General features: G+C 41.8%; 1 protein-coding gene across 1 annotated transcript in view; it reads left to right on the top strand.

Annotated features, from left to right (window-relative positions):
• The first annotated feature begins 7,941 nt into the window (after positions 1-7,941).
• Positions 7,942-23,868, top strand: part of LOC122563319 (methyltransferase-like protein 27) — a 29,444-nt gene continuing 13,517 nt past the window's right edge. The window contains exons 1-2 of the mRNA XM_043717042.2: positions 7,942-8,099; positions 8,341-8,456. Coding sequence (XP_043572977.1) covers positions 8,343-8,456 — 114 coding nt within the window. The 5' untranslated portion in view covers positions 7,942-8,099; positions 8,341-8,342. The remainder of the gene's footprint in view (positions 8,100-8,340; positions 8,457-23,868) is intronic.

The following is a 23,868-nucleotide window of genomic DNA, read 5'->3' as shown; positions in this document are numbered from 1 at the left end:
GACACAAGCAAGTTTAAATAAACAATTATGGCCTAAGAAATAAGAAGTGGCAAGAGAAAGAAGTCTCCGGTTGGGGTCATCTATAGGTTCCCTATTGGTAGTTGTTTAGTAGGGCTAATTATATACCAGAAAATGGTGGGGGCTTGTAAGATAAGTGCAATAATAATCATTCCTCCGGAAATACTCATGAGAGATTTTAATATGCATACAGACTGGATTGAACAAATTGGCAAGCGTAATGTGAAGGAAAAGTTTATTGCATATTAAAAATTCTTTATTGGACTAATATGTTGAGAAAGCAACCAGGAAACAGGTATTCTGGATTTGGTACTCTGTAAAGAATTGGGATTAATTAGTGATCTCAAAGGAAGTGATACTTTAGGGAAAAACAATCATAGCAGGTTGGAATTTCAAACTTAGTTGGGAGGATGAGCAAACTGAAATTCCACAACAGAGTTTTCCAGTTAAACATAAGTAATCACATGGCATCAGGACAGATTTGGACCTAGTGGACTCGGCAGAAAGGCCAAAAGGGTGGATAGTGGATAAACAATGGAAGACATTTAAGGAGGTATTCAATTCCTCCCAAATAAAATATGTTCCAGAGAAGAAGAAAGAATATAAGGCGGTTTATGAGGGGGAGGTATCCATGGCTCAGGAAGAAGTTAAAGATAATACAAGGGCAAAAACTAAAGTGCATCATATTGCAGACTAGAGAATTGGGAACTTTTTAAAGACGAACCAAGTGCTACTAAATAAAAGTAATAAAAAGAACAAAGGTTACCGAGTTTTGAGAAGATTTGGAGCTCAGGTTGAGGTTCTGGATGTAGGTTTGCTCGCTGAGCTGGAAGGTTCTTTTTCAGATATTTCAGATAGGTAACTTGATAAGAAATTTACAAATGGATATAGATAAGTTAAATGAATAGGCCAAGATTTAACAGCTAAAGTTTAAGGTGGATTATGTTATCCATTTTGGTTGGAGGAATAGAAAGGCATTTAGAGAAACATCAGAGTGCTTCAGTGCAGAGGGATCTGGGTGTCCTTGTGCATGGATCGCAGTAAACTGGTTTGCAGGTGCAGCAGGTAATAAGGAAGGCAAATGGTATTCTGGCATTTATTACTAAGGGAATAGAGTATCAAAGTAGGGTATAGACCTACAACTGTACTAGGCATCATTCTGACCAAACCTGGAATATTGCATAAGGTTTTGGTCCCCTTAGTTGAAGAGGGATGTAGTTGTGTTGGAGGCAGTTCACTCAATTGATTCCAGAGGTGAGGGGCTTGTCTCATGAAGAGTCATGGTCCAGTTTAGGCATATACTCTCTTGAGTTCCGAAGACTAAGAGGAGATCTAATTAAAGTATATAAATTGTGAAAAGAGATTGACAAAGCAAATGTAGAGAGGATGTTTCCCCTTGTGGGGTAATCTAGAATGAGAGGTCATAGTTTCAGGATAAGCAGTAGCAGATTTAAAACAGAGATGGTGAGAAACTACTTTGTGAATCAGTGGAATTCATTATCTTAGTGTGTGATGGACGGGAGGAGGAGTTAGACAGATATTTAATTAGAAATTGGTTGAAGGGTTACGGTGAACAGGCAGTAAAATGGAGTGGAGGCTGTGATGTGATCAGCCATGATCATGTCAATTGACGGAGCAGACTCAAGGGGCTGAATAGCCTTCTCCTGCTCTTAGTTTTTGTGTTCTTAAATAATTAATGAAACAGGCAGTGGTAAATGAGATGTTTGTGATGTTTGCCATCAGCTAAACTGATCGTTTGCTGGAGACTGGATAGTGTCAGAGTTTGAAAACACTGACAGCTTGTAAGGAAAGGGTATAAAGATAGCTTGCCTCACAGCATAGTTAGTTAGCTCAGGAATAGGAGTCATCTGATCAACAGCTGCCTGGTCACCTATTCTGGTGTGACCTTCAGTCCAAGTTGATGTACATGGGTAAACGCATGATTGTAAGCATTGTATGGGTAAGATTTTCTGCAATTTTCTTGCAGTGTATTTTGCTTTAATTAAGAACATTGTGCATATCCTGTTGTTAGAATTGTTTTGGATTATTGATATCCAGAGTAAAACCAATGACCAGCATAAGTGTAAAGAAAAAGCCTACATTAGTATTAGGGAAAATGCTAGAGTCTGTTATAAAAGACATGATATCAGAACATTTAAAAATCAACTGGGGGTTTTTGAGGATGCAACTAGTAAAGTAGATAAAGCAGAACCAGTGGACAAGGAGTTTTTGGATTTTTCAGAAGGCTTCTGATAAATTTATTTCATTCATTTGGAGGATGAGGCCTTCATTGGCTAGGCCAGCATTTATTGCCTATTCCCAATTGCCCAGAGGGCAGTTAAGAGTCAACCACATTGCTGTGGGTCTGCAGTCACATGTAGGCCAGACCAGATAAGGATCAGTTTCCATTCCTAAAGGAAATGAATGAACCAGATGGGTTTTTCCCTAACAATCGTCAATGGATCATGGTCATGATTAGACTGTTAATTCCAGATTTCTTTTATTGATTTCAAATTCCACCAACTGCCTTGACAGGATTAGAACCTGAGATGGATGAGATATTAAACAAATATTTTGTGTCAGTATTTACTGTGGAAAAGGACATGAAAGCCAGGAAATTTGGGGAAATAAATAGTGATGTCCTGAAAAGAGCTCATATTACAGAAGAGGAGGTGCTGGAGGTATTAAAATGTATAAAGCTAGATAAGCTAGAGAAGAATTCGCTGGGTCCCTTGCTGAGGTATTTGTATCATCGAGAGCCTCAGGTGAGGGCTGGAAGACTGGATGTGGGTGAATGTGGCGCCATTGTTTAAGAAAGGCTACAAGGAGAAGCCAGGGAGCTATGGACTGTTCAGCCTTATGAAAGTAGTGGGTAAGTTGTGAGAGGGGATTCTGAAGGACAGGATTTACATTTGGAAAAACAAGGGCTAATTATGGATAGTCAATGTGGCTTTGTGCTTGGGAAATCATGTCTCATTCACTTGATTAAGTCTTTTCAAGAAGTGACAAAGAAGATTGATAAAGGCAGAATAGTAGACACTGTCAATATGTACTGCAACAAAGGATTTGACAAGATTCTGCATGGCAGACTGGTTAGTATAGTTAGTTCACCATGGAATCCAAAGGGGAGTTTGACCAAATGGATCCAAAATTGGCTTGAAGGTAGGAGATAGAGGGTAGTGTTAGAGGATTGCTGTTCAGACTGGGGGTCTGTGACCAGTGGTGTGCCTTGTGGGTCCACTGATCTTTGTCATTTATATAAATGATTTAGATGTGAAAATAGAAGGTATAGTTAGTGAGTTTGCTGATGACACCAAAGTAGGTGGTATAGTTGTCAGTGAAGATGATTATCTCAGAGTACAATCGGACTTCAATCAGATAGGCTAATGGATAAAGTAGTGGCAGATGGAGTTTAATTTACATAAATGTGAGGTATTGCATTTTGGTAAAGCAAACCAGGGCAAAACTTACTAAGGGGTGCAGGTTCATAGTTCCTTAAAAGTGGTGTTGCAGGTAGACAGGCTGGTGAAGAAGGCAGTGGCATTCTTACCTTCATTGGTCAGAATACTGAGTACAGGAGTTGGGATGTAATGTTGTGGTTGTTCAGGATATTGGTGCAGCCACTTTTAGAATACTGCATACAATTCTGGTTGCTCTTCTATAGGAAGGATATTGTTAAATTTGAGAGGGTGAAGTAAAGATTTACAAGGATATTGCTGAGACAGGAGGCTTTAGGTTATAGGGAGAGGCTGAATAGGTTGGGTCTATTTTCCCTTAAGTGTCAGAGGCTGAAGTCTAACCTTTTGAAGCTTATAAAATCATTACAAAGGTGTATGAATAGGGTGAATAGCCAAGGTATTTTTCCGAGGATGATGGAGTCCAAAATTCAAGGGCACAGGTTTAAAGTGAGAGGGGAAAGTTTTAAAAAGGGCTTGAAGGGTAACTTTTTCATGCAGAGGATGGTGCATGAATGGAACAAGCTACCCAGAGGAAGGAGTGGTGACGGGTGCAATTACAACATTTAAAAGGCAACTGGATGGTATATAAGTAGGATATGGACCAAAGGCTGGCAAATGGGACTAGGCCAGATTGTGATGTGATCAGCATGGATGTGTTGGACTGAAGGGTCTTTTTCTGTGGTGTATGACTGTTTGACTCTAAGCGCAAGGTGCTATGTTCCAGATGTGATTCAACTGGTCAAGCTATAAGGCTTTAAGCAAAACACACTTTATTCTTACACCACAGTTAACATGCAACCAAAAAAGAAGAATTTGCACAACTTCAACTCTCTCAAAATACTTAACAAAATCATATATTATTTAACAACTACTCAACAACTGTTGTAATATAGCAGTATCCTCGAAATAACCCTTGGCAAAGACAAATTCAGCACAGTAGATATCTATCGCTGTCAAGCCCAGGAGATGGAACACCATCAGAATGAATCTGGTAGCAGAGAGAGAACTGAAACTTCTGCGACAGCACAGAGAGAGCTGCATCTAGCAATGGCAACTCCAAAAAAGCCCAACTTCAAAAAGTGAAAGCAAAACTCAAACTCTGGATCTGTGTGAGCATGACAACATTTTTGCTTCTTCTGTCTAATTCTTAAAAAAAAATTGCCAAAGCCATTTACTCTGCTTTCCATGGAGCAAACACCTCATCGCCAGGTTGACAACACTCTTCTTGAAGAGAAACAGGAAAGAACAAATGCCTCTGAAAGGCACATATCACCCCAATAGGCTGGGATTAATATAGTGACTGAAACAAGGTCAGCCAAGTGGACTCCATAGAATATGAGTTCCCTGATCGGGACTGTTAACCTGGTCCAATCAGTGATCCCTGACTGGCAAATAGGAACAGGAATGTCCGACATCCTGTTCACTCTGAGAGCTGGCTCTGAGGCAGCTGGATCACTGTCAAGGCTTCTCCATGTGTAAATAAAGGGTGACTTGGTGATGGCATACCTGCCTCTGTGGAGGTATTTCAGTGGCGATGAGAGAAAAGCATGCTCCTGAAGAAATTTGGTCTCAACAGTCATCTTTGAGTTGAGGGTAAGCAATTCTGGCATCATGCCATTATTTGGAAAGCTTGTCTTTTTCAATCCTGCCGCTGAAGGCTGGGCCCAGTCTGTGGAAAAATATGCATTACCTTTTCTGGGCAAATGGCATTGGAGCAGATGCGAAGCAATGAATAGCTCTTCTGACAGCTTGTGGACCCACAGCTTTTTTCAGTTATTAGGAGCCTAACTTTCTCTGAGGCACCAGATACTCAAACCTTTCAAGAGTTGACAGATTTAATTAAGGAATATTATCACTACAAGCCTCCTCTAATTCTGAGACATGATCAGTTTTACTCAGCAATTCCAGAACCAGGGGAATCTGCATAGGGACCTATCACCTTTACCCCTTCTTCCATCCACCTACTGCACTCCCAGCTACCTTCTCCCCAGCCTCACCCCCTCCCATTTATCTCTCCGATCCTGAGGCTTCTAGCCTCATTCCTGATGAAGGGCTCCTGCCTGAAACATCAATTTTCCTGCTCCTGGGATGCTGCATGACCTGCTGTGCATTTCCAGCACCACTCTAATCTTGATCATATTTGAAGTCAGGGAGCTTCACAGTGACTCAGTGGTTAGCACTGCTGCCTCTCAGCGCCAGGGACCCGAGTTTGATTCCAGCCCAGGCGAGTGTCTGTGTGGACTTTATCCTCCCTGTGTCTGCGTGGGTTTCCTCCGGGTGCCCCAGTTTCCTCCCACAGTCCAAAAGATGTGCAGGTCAGGTGAATTGGCCATGGCAAATTGCCCATAGTGTTAAGTGCATTAGTCAGGGGGAAATATAGGGAAATGAGTCTGGGTGGGTTACTCTTCAGAAGGTCGGTGTGGACTTGTTGGACTGAAGGGCCTGTTTACACACTATAGGGAATCCAATCTAATCTAATCAAAATTCCTTTATGCATATATATTTGTAATAATAATGGACAACAAAATCCCGCTGGATCCATTTAAACAGGACAAGGCAGTGCTTCCCATAGCTTCAGGACAAATTCAGCGGTGGGCTGTAACATTAAATACATAAAATTACATGTTAGAAAATCATTCAGGCGTCTAAGTAGCAAATAGGGAAGTATTGAGCCACCTCCCAGTGGTAGATACACCACTGATGGTACCGTCACAGGAAAGTCCGAAAGGCTTTAAATTTTCTGGACACACCTCAAGTCGCAGCTGACAATATCAGACTTTGGACGTGGAAAGATCTGGTCTTGGCAAAACTGAAACAGCTGGTGGTGATGGGGGAAACGAAAGGGCCATCACAACCACAACTGAAACATTTCTGGACCCGGTGACACCAGATAACAGTCAAGGACGGCATGTTACAATGGTCTCCTCAGTCTAGGGGCCAAAAAAGAACAATAAGCAGGAGGGTCAGACATCCTGTTCACTCTGAGAACCGGCTCTGAGGGAGCTGGATCAGTGTCAAGGACTTTCCACGTGTAAATAAAGGGTGACTTGGTGACAGAATACCAGCCTCTGTGGAGTTATTTTAGTTAATGTGAGCATTGATCAAGAATTGGTTTGTAGACAGGAAATGGAGGGGAATAAATTGGACTTTTTCTAAATGGCAAGTCATGACTATTGGAAGGATCAGTGCTTGGGTCCTGTCTATTAATTAGATCGATAAAAGTCTGAGATGAAGGAACCAAATGCAACATTTCCAAGTTTGCTGGCAATGCTAAACTAGTGGGGATTGTGAGTTGTGAGAATGATGCAAGGAGATTTCAAGGTGATTTAGACAAGTTGAGTGCATGGGCAAACACATGGCAATAAAAACAGTACAATGTAGGTAAAAGCCAGGCTTTACAATTCGGGGGGAACAACAGAAAAACATTATTTAAATGGTGATATATTAGGAAATGTGGATGTACATATGGATTTGGTGTCCTTGTAAACCAGCAAACAACTAGGAAGACAAATGGCCTTCATTGGAAGAGGATTGAATTCACAAATAAAGGTATTTTACTGCAAATAAAGGCATTGCTGAGACTGCACCTGGAGTATTATGTGCAACTTTGGTCACTCTATGCAAGAAAGGATACATTTGTTATAGTGAGAGTGCAGTGGAGGTTTACTGAGTTGATACCAAGTTGCTGGACTGCTGCATGAGGAGAGATTGTTGTGACTGATCCTGTATTCACTCTAACAAGGCTGCTTAGTTTCGATGGAAGGAAGATGTTTTCCCTGTGTGGGGAGTCTAGTACCAGGAGATGCATTCGCAGGATATGGGAAAAATCATTAAGGATTGAGATGAGGAAATGTTTCTTCGCTCAAAGGGTAGTGAACGTGTAGAATTCTCTATCCCAGAAGGCTCAGGAGGCCAAATCACTGAATATATTCAAAAAAGAGATGGATTTTTGTTTTAGATTTTGAACTTTTTTTAGACTTGACCCACAACCAGATTGAATGTTGGAGCAGACTTGAAAAGCCGGCTCACGCACCTACTTTTTATATTTCTATGTTTAACCAGACAGACTTTCAGTTATATCCCTGTGGGGATTACACTATTGGGCAGTGACTTGTGTCACTGTCTCTCTGAATTGGCTTGCTAACACCAAAAGGATGTTTCCCGGATTTTTAATCACATAAGCTCCACTGTTATTCAAGTAACTATTTAGTCAGTTTCCAATGTTTATGTGCTAAAAAAATATAAATATTGAAAAAAAAAATTAAAATACTTTTACTTTATTTCATTTGATTAAAGTTTCCTGTTAAATTGCAAATAGTAATGACCTGGAGATCCATTTTTAATGCTTTTAGACTGTTGACAACTCGACTGTAACTCCAATTTCCCAATTTGTTTGCTGAACAAGTTGATCTGGACACATATGCTGGATATCTCTGCCTAGCCTTTCTTCACATTAATCAGTTACTCATCAATGGATTCAGTTACGATCGCATAATATGCATTTGGAGTATGAAAACTCAACAGTCAGTCACCTTCCAAAGACGTGTGCCATTGTTTCTTTGTTGAGAGACTGTGTGAAGCGTATATGGGTTTACACTGAGGTTGTATAAATATAAAGAGCAGGTGAGACATTTCTGATCACAGCAGCGTGACCATTTCAATTTGTTTGGTTACATTTAAATTTTAAAGCAATATCTGACGATGGTACAGTGCACAATTTGTACCTTGAGTGAATGGACTTATACCATTTCAATTTCTGTGTTTGTACCCTCTCTCACTCCAAACCCTCCAATTTAGAATAAAGAAACTTATCCAAAATATTTTGCTGTAACACCTTTTTGTTGCCTCATGTCCTTTTCTCCAGAGATGGAAAAGCCTGAAATTGATGTGGTTAATGCACATCTCCTCACTTTATACAGCAACATGGAAACAAAAGAAAAAGTTAATTTTTATGACTCTTGGGCTCAGGACTACGAGCAGGTAAACTGTTTCATTTTATTGTTCATACAACTGACCCCGGTGGAAGAATTTCCCCACTACAGTAGCGCCTCGACATAAAATTTTGCTTTAACGTACGTACGAAATTCAAGGTACGAACGAAGGTACGAACGCAAAAAGCCTGTGTGTGACCACGTGGTTTCATTGTTCTGCTTTGCCACGCGCTTGTTGAACGCAAAAGCTCTCGGGCCCCGCGTGATCTCATTCAGTTCGTCTTTGGCGCGTGCGCTGTGAACAGCATTCGTTGCTATGTCCAAGCATTCTTACGCTATCCGAACAATGGGAAAAATTGATTCAGTTTGCGAACTTTTTGGTTCGTGAACCGGGTCCCGGAACGGATTAAGTTCGTTAGTCGAGGCGCTACTGTATCTGTGCACTGAGACTGACATTGTTACAATAAATAGATAGATACATGGAACAATACAGGACAGGAACAGGCCCTTTGACCAGCTGTCTGCGTTGACCATGATGCCATTCCAAATGAATCCTATCTGCCTGCATATAGTACTTCTGCCTCTATTCCCTGCCTGTTCATGGGTCTGTCTAAATCCTTCATGAACATTGCTAACATATCTGCCTCTACTACTTCCCCTTGGAATGCACATTCCAAGCATCTACCAAATTCTGGTTAACAAAACCTTCCTCGCACATCTCCTTTCAGTTTTACCCCCCTCACCTTAAACTTATGCCCTTACTACTTGACATTTGTATCCTGGAAAAAAGACTCCAACTATCCAATCTGTCCACGCCTCTGATAATTTTGTATACATCTCTCAAGCTGCCATTGAAATAACTCAACAATGGCCAGTATTCCCCACCAAGTCACCCAATATTCGCGCGTGAAGAGTCTTTGACACTGATCCAGCTTCCTTAGAGCAGGCTTTCAGAGTAAGCAGAACTTCTGACACTCCTGTTTTTTTTAGTAAGTTTGGCACTCCTGTTTACTTATTTATTTTTTTCTTTATTTTATTACCCCACACTACTGCCTAACTGTGGGAGTGCTTATATTTTCCCCAGCACCCATGTTGTGTGTGTGCAGGTGTGAGACACAGTGAAACATTCCTTTTTTTTATACATTCCTGTTTATCTGTTTTAACCTCTGACACTCCTGTTTATTTATTTTTTCTCTTTTTTTCTTTTTTGGTCCTGTTTATTTTTTTCCCTCTTAACCCCCGCACTACCGCCTAACTGTGAGACACAGTGAAATGCTCCTATTTATTTTACGCCTACAATACCGCCTAACTGCAATAATGTTTATATTTTCCCCAGCAAGCCCCAGTCCCTCCCACCTTCCGACCACTCTAAGGCAGCCCGCCCCTACACCCCTTCCGGCTCTCGGTCCACCCCATGCCCCTTCCGGCTCTCGGTCCACCCCATGCCCCTTCCAGTTCTCGGTCCACCCTGACACATTTCGACCACCTCTAGGACAGCCCACCCCGGAACCTGCCAAGGGTGACACACTCCTGTTTATTTTTTTTTGTCAGATTAACAATTTTTTTACTCATTCTCAGCATGTGGGAACCACAGGCTGAGCTAACATTGCCCATCTCTAATTATTCTGTGGAAGTTTGTAGTAAGCTGTGATCCATTTGGTGTAGGTGCAAGCATGTCATTTCATGTTCAAAGACCATCAAGCCGTTGATTTTAAAAATGTGAATAGCGAATCAAGAGGCAACTGCATGCTTGTGGATCTGGTGTCACATATAGACCAAGCTAAGTAAGAAGAGCAGTTTCCTTCCCTAAGGAACACGCTCCTGTTTTTTTTTTTTGGCCAGTGACAAGCAGTGCCCTTCACATCAAAGGGCAATGCTACAATCTCCTGTTTATTTTTCTTTAGGCAAACACCCGAGTGGCCAGTGACAAGCAGTGCCCTTCACATCAAAGGGCAATGCTACAATCTCCTGTTTATTTTTTTTTAATTTAACCCCCACACTACCACCTAAGTGCGGTAGTGTTACGCTCCTGTTTTTTTTTTCTTTTTTTAATTCACCCCCACACTACCACCTAAGTGCGGTAGTGCTTATTTTTTCCCCCAGCACCCATGGTGTGTGTGTGCAGGTGTGAGACACAGTGAAAGACACAACGTGCACGAATCTTTATTCAAATTCCATCACCAGGAAGATAGGAAAACACCCGGGTGGCCATTGACAAACACTGCCCTTCACATCAAAGGGCAGTGCTGTGTGATCAAAACAGTGAAGGGGAGGGTAGGGACTAAATCAAAATGGAGTTGGAGGGAGAAATGATGCACTCCACTCCCTGCGGCACCCACCTCTCCCTGAACAACTCCAGGGTGTTGGTCGACACCGCGTGCTCCTTCTCCAAGGACACCCGGGCTCTAACGTAACCGTGGAAGAGGGGCAGGCACGCTCCTGTTTATTTATTTATTTTTTGTTTTTATTATTTTTTAAATTAACCCTCATACTACCACCTAAGTGCGGTAGTGCTTATTTTATCCCCAGCACCCATGGTGTATGTGTGCAGGTGTGAGACACAGTGAAAGACACAAAGTGCACCAATCTTTATTCAAATTCCACCACCAGGAAGATAGGAAAACACCCGGGTGGCCAGTGACAAACACTGCCCTTCACATCAAAGGGCAGTGCTGTGTGATCAAAACAGTGAGGGGGAGGGTCGGGACGAAATCAAAATAGAGTTGGAGGGAGAAATGATGCAACCTGTTTATTTTTTTTTCCATGGTGTGTGTGTGCAGGTGTGAGACACAGTGAAAGACACAAAGTGCACGGACCTTTATTCAAATTCCACCACCAGGAATATAGGAAAACACCCGAGTGGCCAATGACAAACACTGCCCTTCACATCAAAGGGCAGTGCTGTGTGATCAAAACAGTGAAGGGGAGGGTAGGGACTAAATCAAAATAGAGTTGGAGGGAGAAATGATGCACTCCACTCCCTGCGGCGCCCACCTCTCCCTGCCTCTTGTTTTTTTTTAATGCTCTGTTTATTTTTTTTTCTTTGTATCTCTCTTTTTTTAAATTAACCCCCACACTACCACCTAAGTGCGGTAGTGCTTATTTTATCCCCAGCACCCATGGTGTGTGTGTGCAGGTGTGAGACACAGTGAAAGACACAAAGTGCACCAATCTTTATTCAATTTCCACCACCAGGAAGACAAGAAAACACCCGGGTGGCCAGTGACAAACACTGCCCTTCACATCAAAGGGCAGTGCTGTGTGATCAAAACAGTGAGGGGGAGGGTCGGGACTAAGTCAAAATAGAGTTGGAGGGAGAAATGATGCAACCTGTTTTTTTTTCTTTTTTCAAACACTGCCCTTAATCTCCTGTTAATTTTTCTTTTTTTTTCTTCTTTTTTTTAATAATTTAACCCCCACACTACCACCTAAGTGCAGTAGTGCTTATTTTATCCCCAGCACCCATGGTGTGTGTGTGCAGGTGTGAGACACAGTGAAAGACACAAAGTGCACAAATCTTTATTCAAATTCCACCACCAGGAAGATAGGAAATCACCCGAGTGGCCAGTGACAAACACTGCCCTTCACATCAAAGGGCAGTGCTGTGTGATCAAAATAGTGAGGGGGAGGGTAGGGACTAAATCAAAATAGAGTTGGAGGGAGAAATGATGCAACCTGTTTTTTTTTTTTCGTAAACCCCTGTTTATATATTTTTTTTTCCCTTTTTTTAAAATAATTTAACCCCCACACTACCACCTAAGTGCGGTAGTGCTTATTTTATCCCCAGCACCCATGGTGTGTGTGTGCAGGTGTGAGACACAGTGAAAGACACAAAGTGCACCAATCTTTATTCAAATTCCACCACCAGGAAGATAGGAAAACACCTGGGTGGCCAGTGACAAACACTGCCCTTCACATCAAAGGGCAGTACTGTGTGATCAAAACAGTGAGGGGGAGGGTCGGGACTAAATCAAAATAGAGTTGGAGGGAGAAATGATGCAACCTGTTTATATTTTTTTCTTTTTTTTCTTTTTTATTTTTTTAATTTTAACCCCCACACTACCACCTAAGTGCGGTAGTGCTTATTTTTTCCCCAGCACCCATGTTGTGTGTGTGCAGGTGGGAGACACAGTGGAAGACACAAAGTGCACGAATCTTTATTCAATTTCCACCACCAGGAAGATAGGAAAACACCTGGGTGGCCAGTGACAAACACTGCCCTTCACATCAAAGGGCAGTGCTGTGTGATCAAAACAGTGAGGGGGAGGGTCGGGACTAAATCAAAATAGAGTTGGAGGGAGAAATGATGCAACCTGTTTATATCTGTCATCCAGGGGTCGCTGATTGGAACAAGTTAACAGCCCCCATGAGGTCCACCTGGCTGACCTCATTATAATCACCACACCCCTCAGCCTCTGATGAAGATTTTAACTAAGCTTTACCAAAAACAATTCAAGCTTGTTCAATCTCTCCTTACAGCTAATATACTCCAATCCAGGCAATATCCTGGTAAACCTCTTTTGGACCCTCTCCATAGCCTCTATAAGCCTCCTATAGTGTGGAAACCAGAACTGCAAACAAGATTTCAAATGTGGCCTGACTAAAGACGAATATAGCTGCAACATGACTTGCCAACATTTACACTCAGTGCCCCAACTGATGAAGGCAAGCCTTCAGTACACCTTTTTTACCACGTTATTTGCTGCGTAGCCACTTTCAAGGAGCTGTGGGCTTGGACCCCAAGATTCCTTTGTATATCAATGTTTCTAAGGGTCCTGTCATTGGCTACTTTCCTCTTGCTTTTGACCTCCCAAAACACATCACCTTTTTATTTTTGGATTAAACTTATCTGTTATTTATCTGCCCAACTTTCCAATTGATCTATACCCTGATGTCTCCATTGATAACCACCCTCACTATCCACTACTCTGCCACTTTTTTACTTGTTCACAAACATACTAATCAGACCATCTATATTTTTGTCCAAATCATTTATATATATATTACAAACAGTAGATGTCCCAGCATTGATCCCTTTGGAACACCACTGATCACAGGCCTCCAGTAAAAAAAAACACCTGTCCACAATAACCCTCTATCTTCTATGACCAAGCCAATTTTGTATCCAACTTACCAACTCACACTGGGTCATATGTGACTTAATCTTCTGACTAGCCTACGATGAGGGGTCTTGTCAAATGACATAGTAAAGTATGTGTCAACAACATCCAATACCCTACCCTCATCAATCATCTTCATCACTTACTGTAAAAACGGAATCATATTTGTGAGACAAGACCTCCTTTGCACAAAGCCATGCTGACTATTCCGAATAAGTCAATCCCCCTCAATGGTATCCAAAATAGTTTACTTGTTATTGAGGCCAGGAAATCCCTGCACTGTCTGCCAGTCCCCTTTCCGTTCCCTGACTGTAGCCCATCTGCCTTTTTCTTGTACCTGAGGTGTGACTACCTCCCTGTCACTCCTCTCAATTACCCCCTCAGCCTCCCGAATGATCTGAATAGCTCATTAAAATTTCAGAAACAGTTGTGAAAAAAATTTCCAAGTCTAATGGAATGCTAGCCATTTGCATTTTGAGAAATAGAATACCAGGAGGTAGGAGTTGTCCTTCATTCGTACAAAGGAATTAGACCACACTGACAGCACTGTGAACAGCTCTGGAGGGCATCTAACCTTAGGGTGACTAGAATCATGGATATTAGGAGGAAGAGTAGGCTATTCAGCCCTTTGAGCCTGCTCCTTGATGCCATCTACCAAAGATATTTTGGGACCCTTCTTTTCCGTCTTAATTTCCTTTCTAAGTAACCTCCTACACTTTATATTTTCGAAAAGTTTCCCCTGTTTTGAATGCACTGTATCTGACATATGCGTTTTATTTTTATCAAACCCTCTATATCCCTTGATATCAATGATTCCCCAGACTTTGCCCTTCACTCTTAGGGGAGCTCACTGTCCCTGAATTCTCATTATACTACTTTTAAAAGACTCCCACTTTCCAAACGTAGACTTATCTGCAAGTAGCTGCTCCCAGTCTATCTTTGCCAGACCCTGTCAAATGATATGAAATCAACCTTCCCCTGACTTAGACACTTACCTCTGCACTATCCTTATCTCTTTGGAAGCTTACAACATTGTGGTCACTATCCCCAAAGTGCTCTCCTACTGAAAGTTCAACCACTTGACTGGCTGTTTCTCTCACACCTTTCTGTGATTTGCCTACATATCCACTCCTCTACCTGCCTCTGATTTTTGAGAGACCCGTAGTATAATCCCAACAAGGTAGTCACCTCATTTTTATTTCTAATCTCTACCATGATGGCCTCATTTGAAGACCTTTTTTGGATGCCCTCACTCATTCCTTATAATGGTTTCCTTTACCAATAATATAATGCTCCCCCAACGCTTACTGCCGTCTCTCTCTCTCTATCTCTCTCTCTCTCCCTCATCCCCATCACATCTGAAACGTTGGTATCCTGGAATGTTGAGCTATCAGTCCTATCCTTCCCTCAGCCCTGTCTCAGTGATGGAAACAATATCACATTCAATATCATAACCCGCTTGTTGATCAATGTCATCAGCCTTCTTGAGTGTTGTTGGAGCTGCACTCATCCAGGCAAGTGGAGAGTATTCTATCACACTCAGGACTTGTGCTTTGTTGATGGTGGGCATGCTTTTAGGAGTCAGGAAGTGAGTCAATCACTGCAATGTTCCTAGTCTCTGACAAACTGTAGTAGCTAGAGTATTTATATGGTTAGTCCAGTTCAGTTTCTTGTTAGTGGTAGCATTCAGGATCTAAGTTCCCTTTGAGCTGTGTGTTTGTAGTGCCATTGACCCGTTTTCCAGGTATTGCATACTTTGCCATTGCTATCACTGCTAATGGTTCACCACCAGACTTGCTTACTACTTCCCTTCCTGGTTGCCACCTCTCTCACGTCTTTGTAGGGACCCCTCCTGCTTACTGCTTGTCCTGCCTCTCTGTTTCCCTCCTGAACTCATCTGGTTGTCACTTCCCCTTGGCTCATCCACCCTCTCACTTGGTGAGATAAAAGTTCAGGATGGATGTAGCAAGTGGGAGGGTTCAGGAGGCTAAGGGGAGGGGTGGTGACCTGGAGGGAGGAAGCAGTGAGCAGGAGATAAGCTGTGAAGATTTCTCATGTTGCTAAGTGTTATTAATTTCAAGCATAAGGAAAGCATAAAACTGATTTCATTATTTGCATCAACCCTAATAAAATATTACTTTCTAAGTCAAGAAAATGTATCATTTTTAGGTATGTCACAATTGAAATAAAAGATACACAATTCTAAAAGGCAACTGAAAATGCTGCACTGTTAATTTTCTTGTTAGCTGATTTTATATTCAAATTAACATCTTAAATATACTATACCAATAATTAACCCTTGCTTTAGTCATCTTTATTCCATGTATATTGTAGCTTTTAAAAATAAATATTAAAAACCATATATTCTATAATTTTGCTCCCAATGGTGCTGCACAGCACCTCAATATTGATACAGTTAGTGAAATACATTCTGTATATTCATGAAAAATATAGGAACATACATTGAGCAGGATGTTGGTAGTGCAAGATTTAGCACTGCAAACTACTGTGAAGCAGAGAGTTAAATTGCTTCTTATTGGAGATGGCTATTGTCTGCCACTTGTGTGAAATCAACTTCCCTTTGTTATAGACCATGCCAGACAACCCCGCCCCCCCCCAACCACCACCACCAAAGTATATTATGGAGATAGCCTAACTCTTATATTTTTTAAATGGCAAATGTAAGGCGCTGTGTTCCAGATATGATTTGATTGGTTTACACACTCTACTCTTGAAACACAGATAAAACACAACAAAATGAAGAATTGGCATAACTGTACTCTATGGTTTACTTTAATAAGTGAATATGTGATTTAACTGCTAATCATCAACTGTTCCAATATCGGCAGCATCCATATACACATCCTTGGCGAAGGCAATTCAGTAATACAGTTTTATTCTCATGTGCTGTCTCTCTCTAGTCCAGTAGAAAGAAACATCAAAAGTAACAATCTGCCCTTTTTGATTTTTAAGAGGAAGCCTGTCTGTGTAGGACTTCATTCTAGCAGCAGAGAACTCAAGCTTTCAGTTCCAGTAGCAAGCAAAAGCTCTACATAACTAAATAACTGATTAAGGGGTTACTTTATTGAGGTTTATAAAATCATGAGGGGCATGGATAGGGTGAATAGCCAAGGTCTTTTCCCCAGAGTCAGTGAGTCCAAAACTAGAGGACATAGGATTAAACTGAGAGGGAAAAGATATAAAGGGGACAAAAGGGCAGCTTTTTCATGCAGAGGGTGGTGCATGTATGGAACGAGCTGCCTGAGGAAGTGGTGGAGGCTGATACAACTGCAACATTTTAAAAGGCATCTAGATGGGTATATAAATAGGAAGGGTTTAGAGAGATATAAGCCAAATGTAGGTAAATGGGACTAGATTAGTTTAGGATACCTGATTGGCATGTATGAGTTGGATCATAGCATCTGCTTCCATGCTGTACCTCTCTATGAATCTATGACTCCAGTTTTCCTCAAGCTCTTCAATGCCACAGTCAGTCAAATGTTATCTTGAATCATTCTCGCCTGACTCTTGGAATGCAGCTCTGCTTTCTTTTACCTTTTTGGAGAAATAGCAGATGTTAACTGATGAGTGATTTGAGTTGGAACTGAATAGTCTTGGCCAAATCCAACCCAAGTGCCAGTGAGCAGGTTATGATGATTAAGAGCTACTTGATAGCACTGTAGGTAATACCTTCCATCACTTTACTATAGGTCATGAGTATACTGATAACATGGTGTTTGGTCAGTTTTGATTGGCATCACTTTCTTTGGACAGACATCCTTAGACAAATTTCTTTGCTGTCATCTAGTATGCCAATCTGGCAGTAGTAATGGAACAGATTGGCTTGGGGCACATCTTATTTCATGGCATAAGTCTTCAATACAACTAGGTGAAAGTGAGGACTGCAGATGCTAGAGATCAGACTCAACTCTTCAATACAATTACCAAGATTTTGAACAAACCCGAAGACTTTATAGTGTCAGATACAGTCAGTCCAAATCATATTCAGCTACCACCCCTGTACTACCTGACCTACATTCAATGTTTTGAATTTAACATCCTCATCCTTACTTTCAAATCTCTCTGAGCTAATCCCCCCTATCTCTGTAACCTACTCCATCTCCACTACCTTCTAATTCTGAATTTTTAAACATCTCTGATTTTAATTGCTCCACCATTAGTGGCCGTAGCACCAGCTGCCTACACTCTAAACCCTGGAATTCCCTCTCTGGTCCCAACTTCTTCTCTTCCTTAAAGAAGTTCCTTAAAACTGACCTTTAGTTTTTGTCTCCTGATGTAGTTTAGTCCCAGTTTTTATGTTATATTGATCTTTTGAAGCTTGGGCATTTCTTACACCAACAGTGCTCGATAATACACAGGATTCTGTGAGTCACAAATTACTGTGAGTCAACTAGCATTAGAATACAGAATAATAAGTTAATAAGTTAATAGCTGGACTCAGAATAAGGGAGAAATTCTAAATCAGGGTCACACTGCATAGATACGAAATGCATGGAGTACAGCAGCTGAAGTTAGGGTGTTACAGGCTCAGTTTATCATGTGGCAGTTATGATGTTGTGGTGAGAAGAGACTTTGCTCAAGGGAGACTGAGTGATCAATTAAATAAAAGCTAATTACTGCGGATGCTGGAATCTGAAACCAAAAAAGAGAAAATGCTGGAAAATCTCAGCAAGTCTGGCAGCATCTGTAAGGTGAGAAAAGAGCTGACGTTTCGAGTCTAACTGACCCTTTGTCAGTTGCTGCCAGAATTGCTGAGATTTTCCAGCATTTTCCCTGAGTGTTCAATTGCTGTTTTCTCAGGTGAACTGCTTTCAGACAGAATCTGGAAATATAGTTTCTAGTCAAAAAATGTGATGCTGGAAAAACACAGCAGGTCAGATAGCATCCAAGGAGCAGGAGAGTCAAAGTTTCAAGCATAAGCTCTTCATCAGGAACAATCCTGATGTGTCTTGAGGATTCCTATAACATCCCTACCTCTAGACCAGAAGGTACATGTTCAATTCCTTTGGTGAGTCAAAACTTGTCTGAACTGGTTAATTTAAAATATTCACAAGGTGTTTAGGAAATGAAGGAAGGTTGGTAATAGTGGAAGGAAGGCTGGTGATGTTCCACCACCTCACCCCAGCTCCAAACTTCCAGCTCAGCACTGCCCTCATGACCTGTCCTACCTGCCTATCTTCCTTTCGACCTATCCACTCCACCCTCCTCTCTGACCTATCACCTTCATCCCCACCCCCATTCACCTATTGTACTCTGCTACCTTCCCCACCCTCCTCTCTGACCTATCACCTCCATCCCCACCCCCATTCACCTATTGTACTCAATGCTACTTTCTCCCCACTCCCACCCCCTTCTCATTTATCTCTCCACCCTGCAGGCACTCTGTCTCTATTCCTGATGAAGGGCTTTTGCCCGAAACGTCAATTTTCCTGCTCCTCGGGTGCTGCCTGAACTGTTGTGCTTTTCCAGCACCACTCTAATCCATCTGATCAAGATCCCATTGTACTCTGAGGTAACCTTCTTTGCTGTCCACTACACCTCCAATTTTGGCATCATCTGCAAACATACTAACTAACTATTGTGGGCGGCACGGTGGCACAGTGGTTAGCACTGCTGCCTCACAGCGCCAGAGACCCGGGTTCAATTCCCGACTCAGGCGACTGACTGTGTGGAGTTTGCACGTTCTCCCCGTGTCTGCGTGGGTTTCCTCCGGGTGCTCCGGTTTCCTCCCACAGTCCAAAGATGTGCAGGTTAGGTGAATTGGCCATGCTAAATTGCCCTTAGTGTTAGGTAATAAGGGGTAAATGTAGGGGTATGGGTGGGGTGCGCTTTGGCGGGTCGGTGTGGACTTGTTGGGCCGAAGGGCCTGTTTCCACACTGTAAGTAATCTAATCTAATAACTCCTATGTTCACATCCAAATCATTTATATAAACGACGAAATACAATGGACCCAGCACTGATCCTAGAGGCACACCTCCGGTCACAGGTCTCCAGTCTAAAAAGCGACCCACTACCACTACCCTCTGCTTTCTACCGTTGAGCCAGTTCTGTATCCAAATGGCTAGTTCTCCCTGTATTCCATGAGATATAATCTTGTTAACTAGTCTACATGAGGAGCCTTGTCGAATGCCTTACTGAAGTCCATATAGATCACGTCAACCGTTCTCCCCTCATCAATCCTCTTTGTTACTTCTTCAAAAAACTCAATCAAGTTTGTGAGACATGATTTCCCACACACAAAGCCATGTTGACCATCCCTAATCAGTCCTTGCCTTTCCAAATACATGTACATCCTGTCCCTCAGGATTCCCTCCAACAACTTGTCCACCACCGAGGTCAGGCTCACCGGTCTATAGTTCCATGGCTTTTCCTTACCATCTTTCTTAAACAATGGCCCCACGTTAGCCAACCTCCAGTCTTCCAGCACCTCACCTGTGACTACCAATGATACAAATATCTCAGTAAGAGGCCCAGCAATGACTTCTCTAGCTTCCTATAGAGTTTCAGAGTACACCTGATCAGGTCCTGGTTATTTATCCACCTCTATGTATTTTAAGACATCCAGCACCTCCTCCTCTGTAATATTGGAAATTTTCAAGATGTCACCATCTATTTCCATACATTCTACATCTTCCAGGTTGTCCTCCACAGTAAACACTGATGCAAAATACTCATTTAGTATCTCCCCATCTCCTGCTGCTCCACACATAGGCCACCTTGGTGATCCTTGAGGGGCCCTATTCTCTCCTTATTTACCCTTTTGTCCTTAATGTATTTATAAAATGCCTTTGGATTCTCCTTAACCCTATTTGCCAAAGCTATCTCATGTCCCTTTTTTGGTCTCCTGATTTCCCTCTTAAGTATACTCCTACCTCCTTTGTTTATATCAGAAGCCCCTGGATGCAGCTTCTTCTTGACTCACTATGAACAGAATTAATGACCTCCCAAAGGTCGATAATCCCAGATATGTGCAGCATTGGGAATGAGGGTTGACAAAAAATTTCTTAAAAATCTGTAGCATTTTACAATTTGACTTGGACTTTGCAGGTTTATGGACGTAAAGCAGCTTTGTCATTGCATTTGTTGCTATACAACACAATGAGAATTCTTCCAAAGATTTATTTATGTTTTCTTCATTCATAGGATGTGGGCATCACTGTTTGCTCATCCTGTATTATAATTGAGAAGGTGGTGGTGAGCTGCCATCCTGTACCATTACATTCCCATAACGCCTTGAGGGAGGGAGTTCCAGGATTCTGACCCAGTATCAGTGAAGGAAAAGTAGTATATTTCCAAGCCAAGATGGTAAGTGGTTTGGAGGGGGAGCTTATAAATGTATCTACTGCTTTTGTTCTTCTAGATGCTAAAGGCTATGGACTTCGAAGGTATTGTCTCAGGAACTTTAGTGAATTTCTACAGTGCATCTTGTAGATGGTACATACTGTTGTCGCAGTGTATGGCTGGTAAAGGGAGTAAATATTGAAGTTATTAGATGGAGTGCCATACAAGTTGGCTGTTTTGTCCCACATGGTATCGAGCTTCTTGAATATTGATGGAGCTGCACCATCCAGGGAAGTATTCCATCACATTCTTGACTTGTGCTTTGTAGGTTCTGGGGAGACAGCAGGTGAGCTACAATATTTCTAAGCTCTGAACTACTTTAGTAGCTACAGTATTTACATGACTAGTCAACTTTTGGTTTCCAGTCAATGTTGGTAGTGGTGTACAACCAGGATTAGTGCTCAGACCCCAGCTATTCATAATATAAATAAATGACCTGAATGTGGGAACCAAATGCAACATTTCCAAGTTTGCTGATGACACAAAACTAGAAGGAGAATGCAATGAGGTGATTTAGAGAAGTTGAGTGTGCAAATTATTATGGACCAGACCACATCTCCTTGTTATGGACCAGACCACATCCCCTTGTTATGGACCAGACCACATCCCCTTGTTATGGACCAGACCACATCCCCTTGAAATATATTTAGAAGATAGTCTCGACCCTAACATTTTCTTATTTTAAATGTAAGTGTAACGTGTTGTGTTCCAAATGCAATTTGATTGGTCGAACTACTTGACCTGAAGCAAAGATGAGGTGAATGTGACAGCCCTTGATATCAAGGCTGCATTCGATTAAGTGTGGCATCAAGGAGCCCGAGCAAAACTGGAATTAATGAATATCAACAGCAAACTCTCAATGTTACTAGGAGTTCCTCAGTGTAGTGCCCATCTTCAGCTGCTGCATCAATGACTTGCTCTCCATCATAAGGTCAGAACTGGGGACATTCACTGATGACAGCATAATGTTCAGCACCATTTACGACTCCTCAGATACTGAAGCAGTCCATGTTCAAATGCAAAAGATCTGGATAATATCCAGGCTTGCGTTGACAATTGGCAAATAACATTCACACCACACAAATGCCAGGCTATGACCATCTCCAATAAGAGACAATCTAACCACCACCCTTTGACATTCAATGGTGCTACCATCACTGAATTCCCCACTATCAACATCCTGGGGGTTATCATTGACCAGAAACTCATTTGGACTCACCACATAAACACAGTGGCTACAAGAACAGATGAGGAGGTAGGACAACTGCGGCGGGTGACTCATCTCCTGACTCCTCAAAAGGCATAGGTTAGGAGTGTGATGGAATACTTCCCAGTTGCCTGGTCGAGTGCAGACCCACCAACCCTCAAGAAGCTTGATATCATCCGGGAGAAAGCACTTGATTGGCACCACATGCACAAGCACCCACTCCCTCCACCGGCAATGCTCAGTCATAACAGTATATACTATCTGAAAGACGCACAGGAGAAATTCACCAAAGATGCTCAGACAGCACCTTCCAAACCCATGTCCACTTCCATCTAGAAGGACAAGTGCAGCAGATACATGGGAACATCACCACCTTCAATTTCCTCTCCAAGCCTCTCACCATTCTGACTTGGAAATATATTGCTGTTCCTTCACTGTCCTGTGGTCAAAATCCTGGAATTCCCTCCCTAAGGGCATTGTGGATCAACCCTCAGCAGGCAGACTGTAATAGTTCAAGAAGCAGCTCACTGCCACTTTCTGAAGGGCAACTAGGGACAAGCAATAAATACTGGGCCAGCCACCGATGCCCAAATCCCATAAATGAATAAGTAAAAATATACTTTATTCTTATGCTATTGTTAAAGTATAACAAAAGAAAGAACAAATTGGAATAACCTAACTCTATTGGAAAACTTACAGAATAATAGATTATTTAACTACTAAACAGTAACTGTTCCAAAAGAGTAAAATCCCATAAACACAACCTTAACAAAGGCAAGTTCAGTAAAACAGATTGTCTCTCATGTAACACTAGCAGCAGGAAGAGAACCTACAACTTTAAGCTGTAACCAAGAGAGAGGAAAAACAGCTTCCACATTCATAACCCTGGCAGCTGCTACTGAAAAACTAACACTAAAAATCCTGGTTCTCTGGCAGCTTCTATTATTCCGACTTATGAAGAAGACAAGGTCTCACAAAATGTTTATGAGCTTTCAATAGGCAAGTCTATACCTCTGACTTAAAACCTTCTTCAGAAAAAAGTCTACGACACAATATTCCTCTTAAAAATCACAGTATTGTCATAGGTCAAACACATGACAAATGTAGGACAATTTGGCCAAATTTAGAGTTATGAACTTCAGTGTGAAAAACAAAAAGAAGAATTATTTTACTGGTGATATAGTGTGAAGTGTGGCTGTACAAAGGGATCTGGATGTCCTTTTACACTAGGGAAGGAAAGTAGATAGGCAGGTGCAGCAAACAATTCTGAAGGCAAATAATATGTTAGATTATTTGAGGTCAGAAGTAGAAACATTGTCCTGCAGGTAAATAGGCCCTTTTGTTAGACTACACCAAGAGTATTGCACACATTATTGATCTCTCTATTTAAGAAAGAATAAACTTAATGTACAAGGAGTGCAGCAGAGGGTCATTCGACTCATATCAGGGATTGTAGAACTGGAGCAGCTCTAGCAAATCTTCCTGCCAGTATTCAGGTGCACTCTGTCCTTCTTGTACACGCCATTTCTACCCCATAAAAGACTCCAATGATCGAAAAATGTGAACCTTTCTCCCATACACCAGTTCCTCAGCCACACATTCATCTGCTCTATCCTCCTATTCCTACCTTCACTAGTTCGCAGTACCAGGAATAATCTAGATATGACTACTCTCGGGGATCTCCTTTTTAAATTCCTGCCTAACTCTCTATATTCTCCCTTCAGAATCTCGTCCTTTTCCCTTCCTATGTCGTTCGTTCCAATGTGTACAA

The sequence above is a fragment of the Chiloscyllium plagiosum genome, unplaced genomic scaffold (assembly GCF_037043375.1).
Source record: "Chiloscyllium plagiosum isolate Xiang-an unplaced genomic scaffold, Cpla_swu_hap1 HiC_scaffold_26, whole genome shotgun sequence".
Lineage (NCBI taxonomy): Eukaryota > Metazoa > Chordata > Chondrichthyes > Orectolobiformes > Hemiscylliidae > Chiloscyllium > Chiloscyllium plagiosum.
The sequence above is the reverse complement of the archived record's forward strand: the minus strand, read 5'-3'. Positions and strand labels throughout refer to the sequence as shown.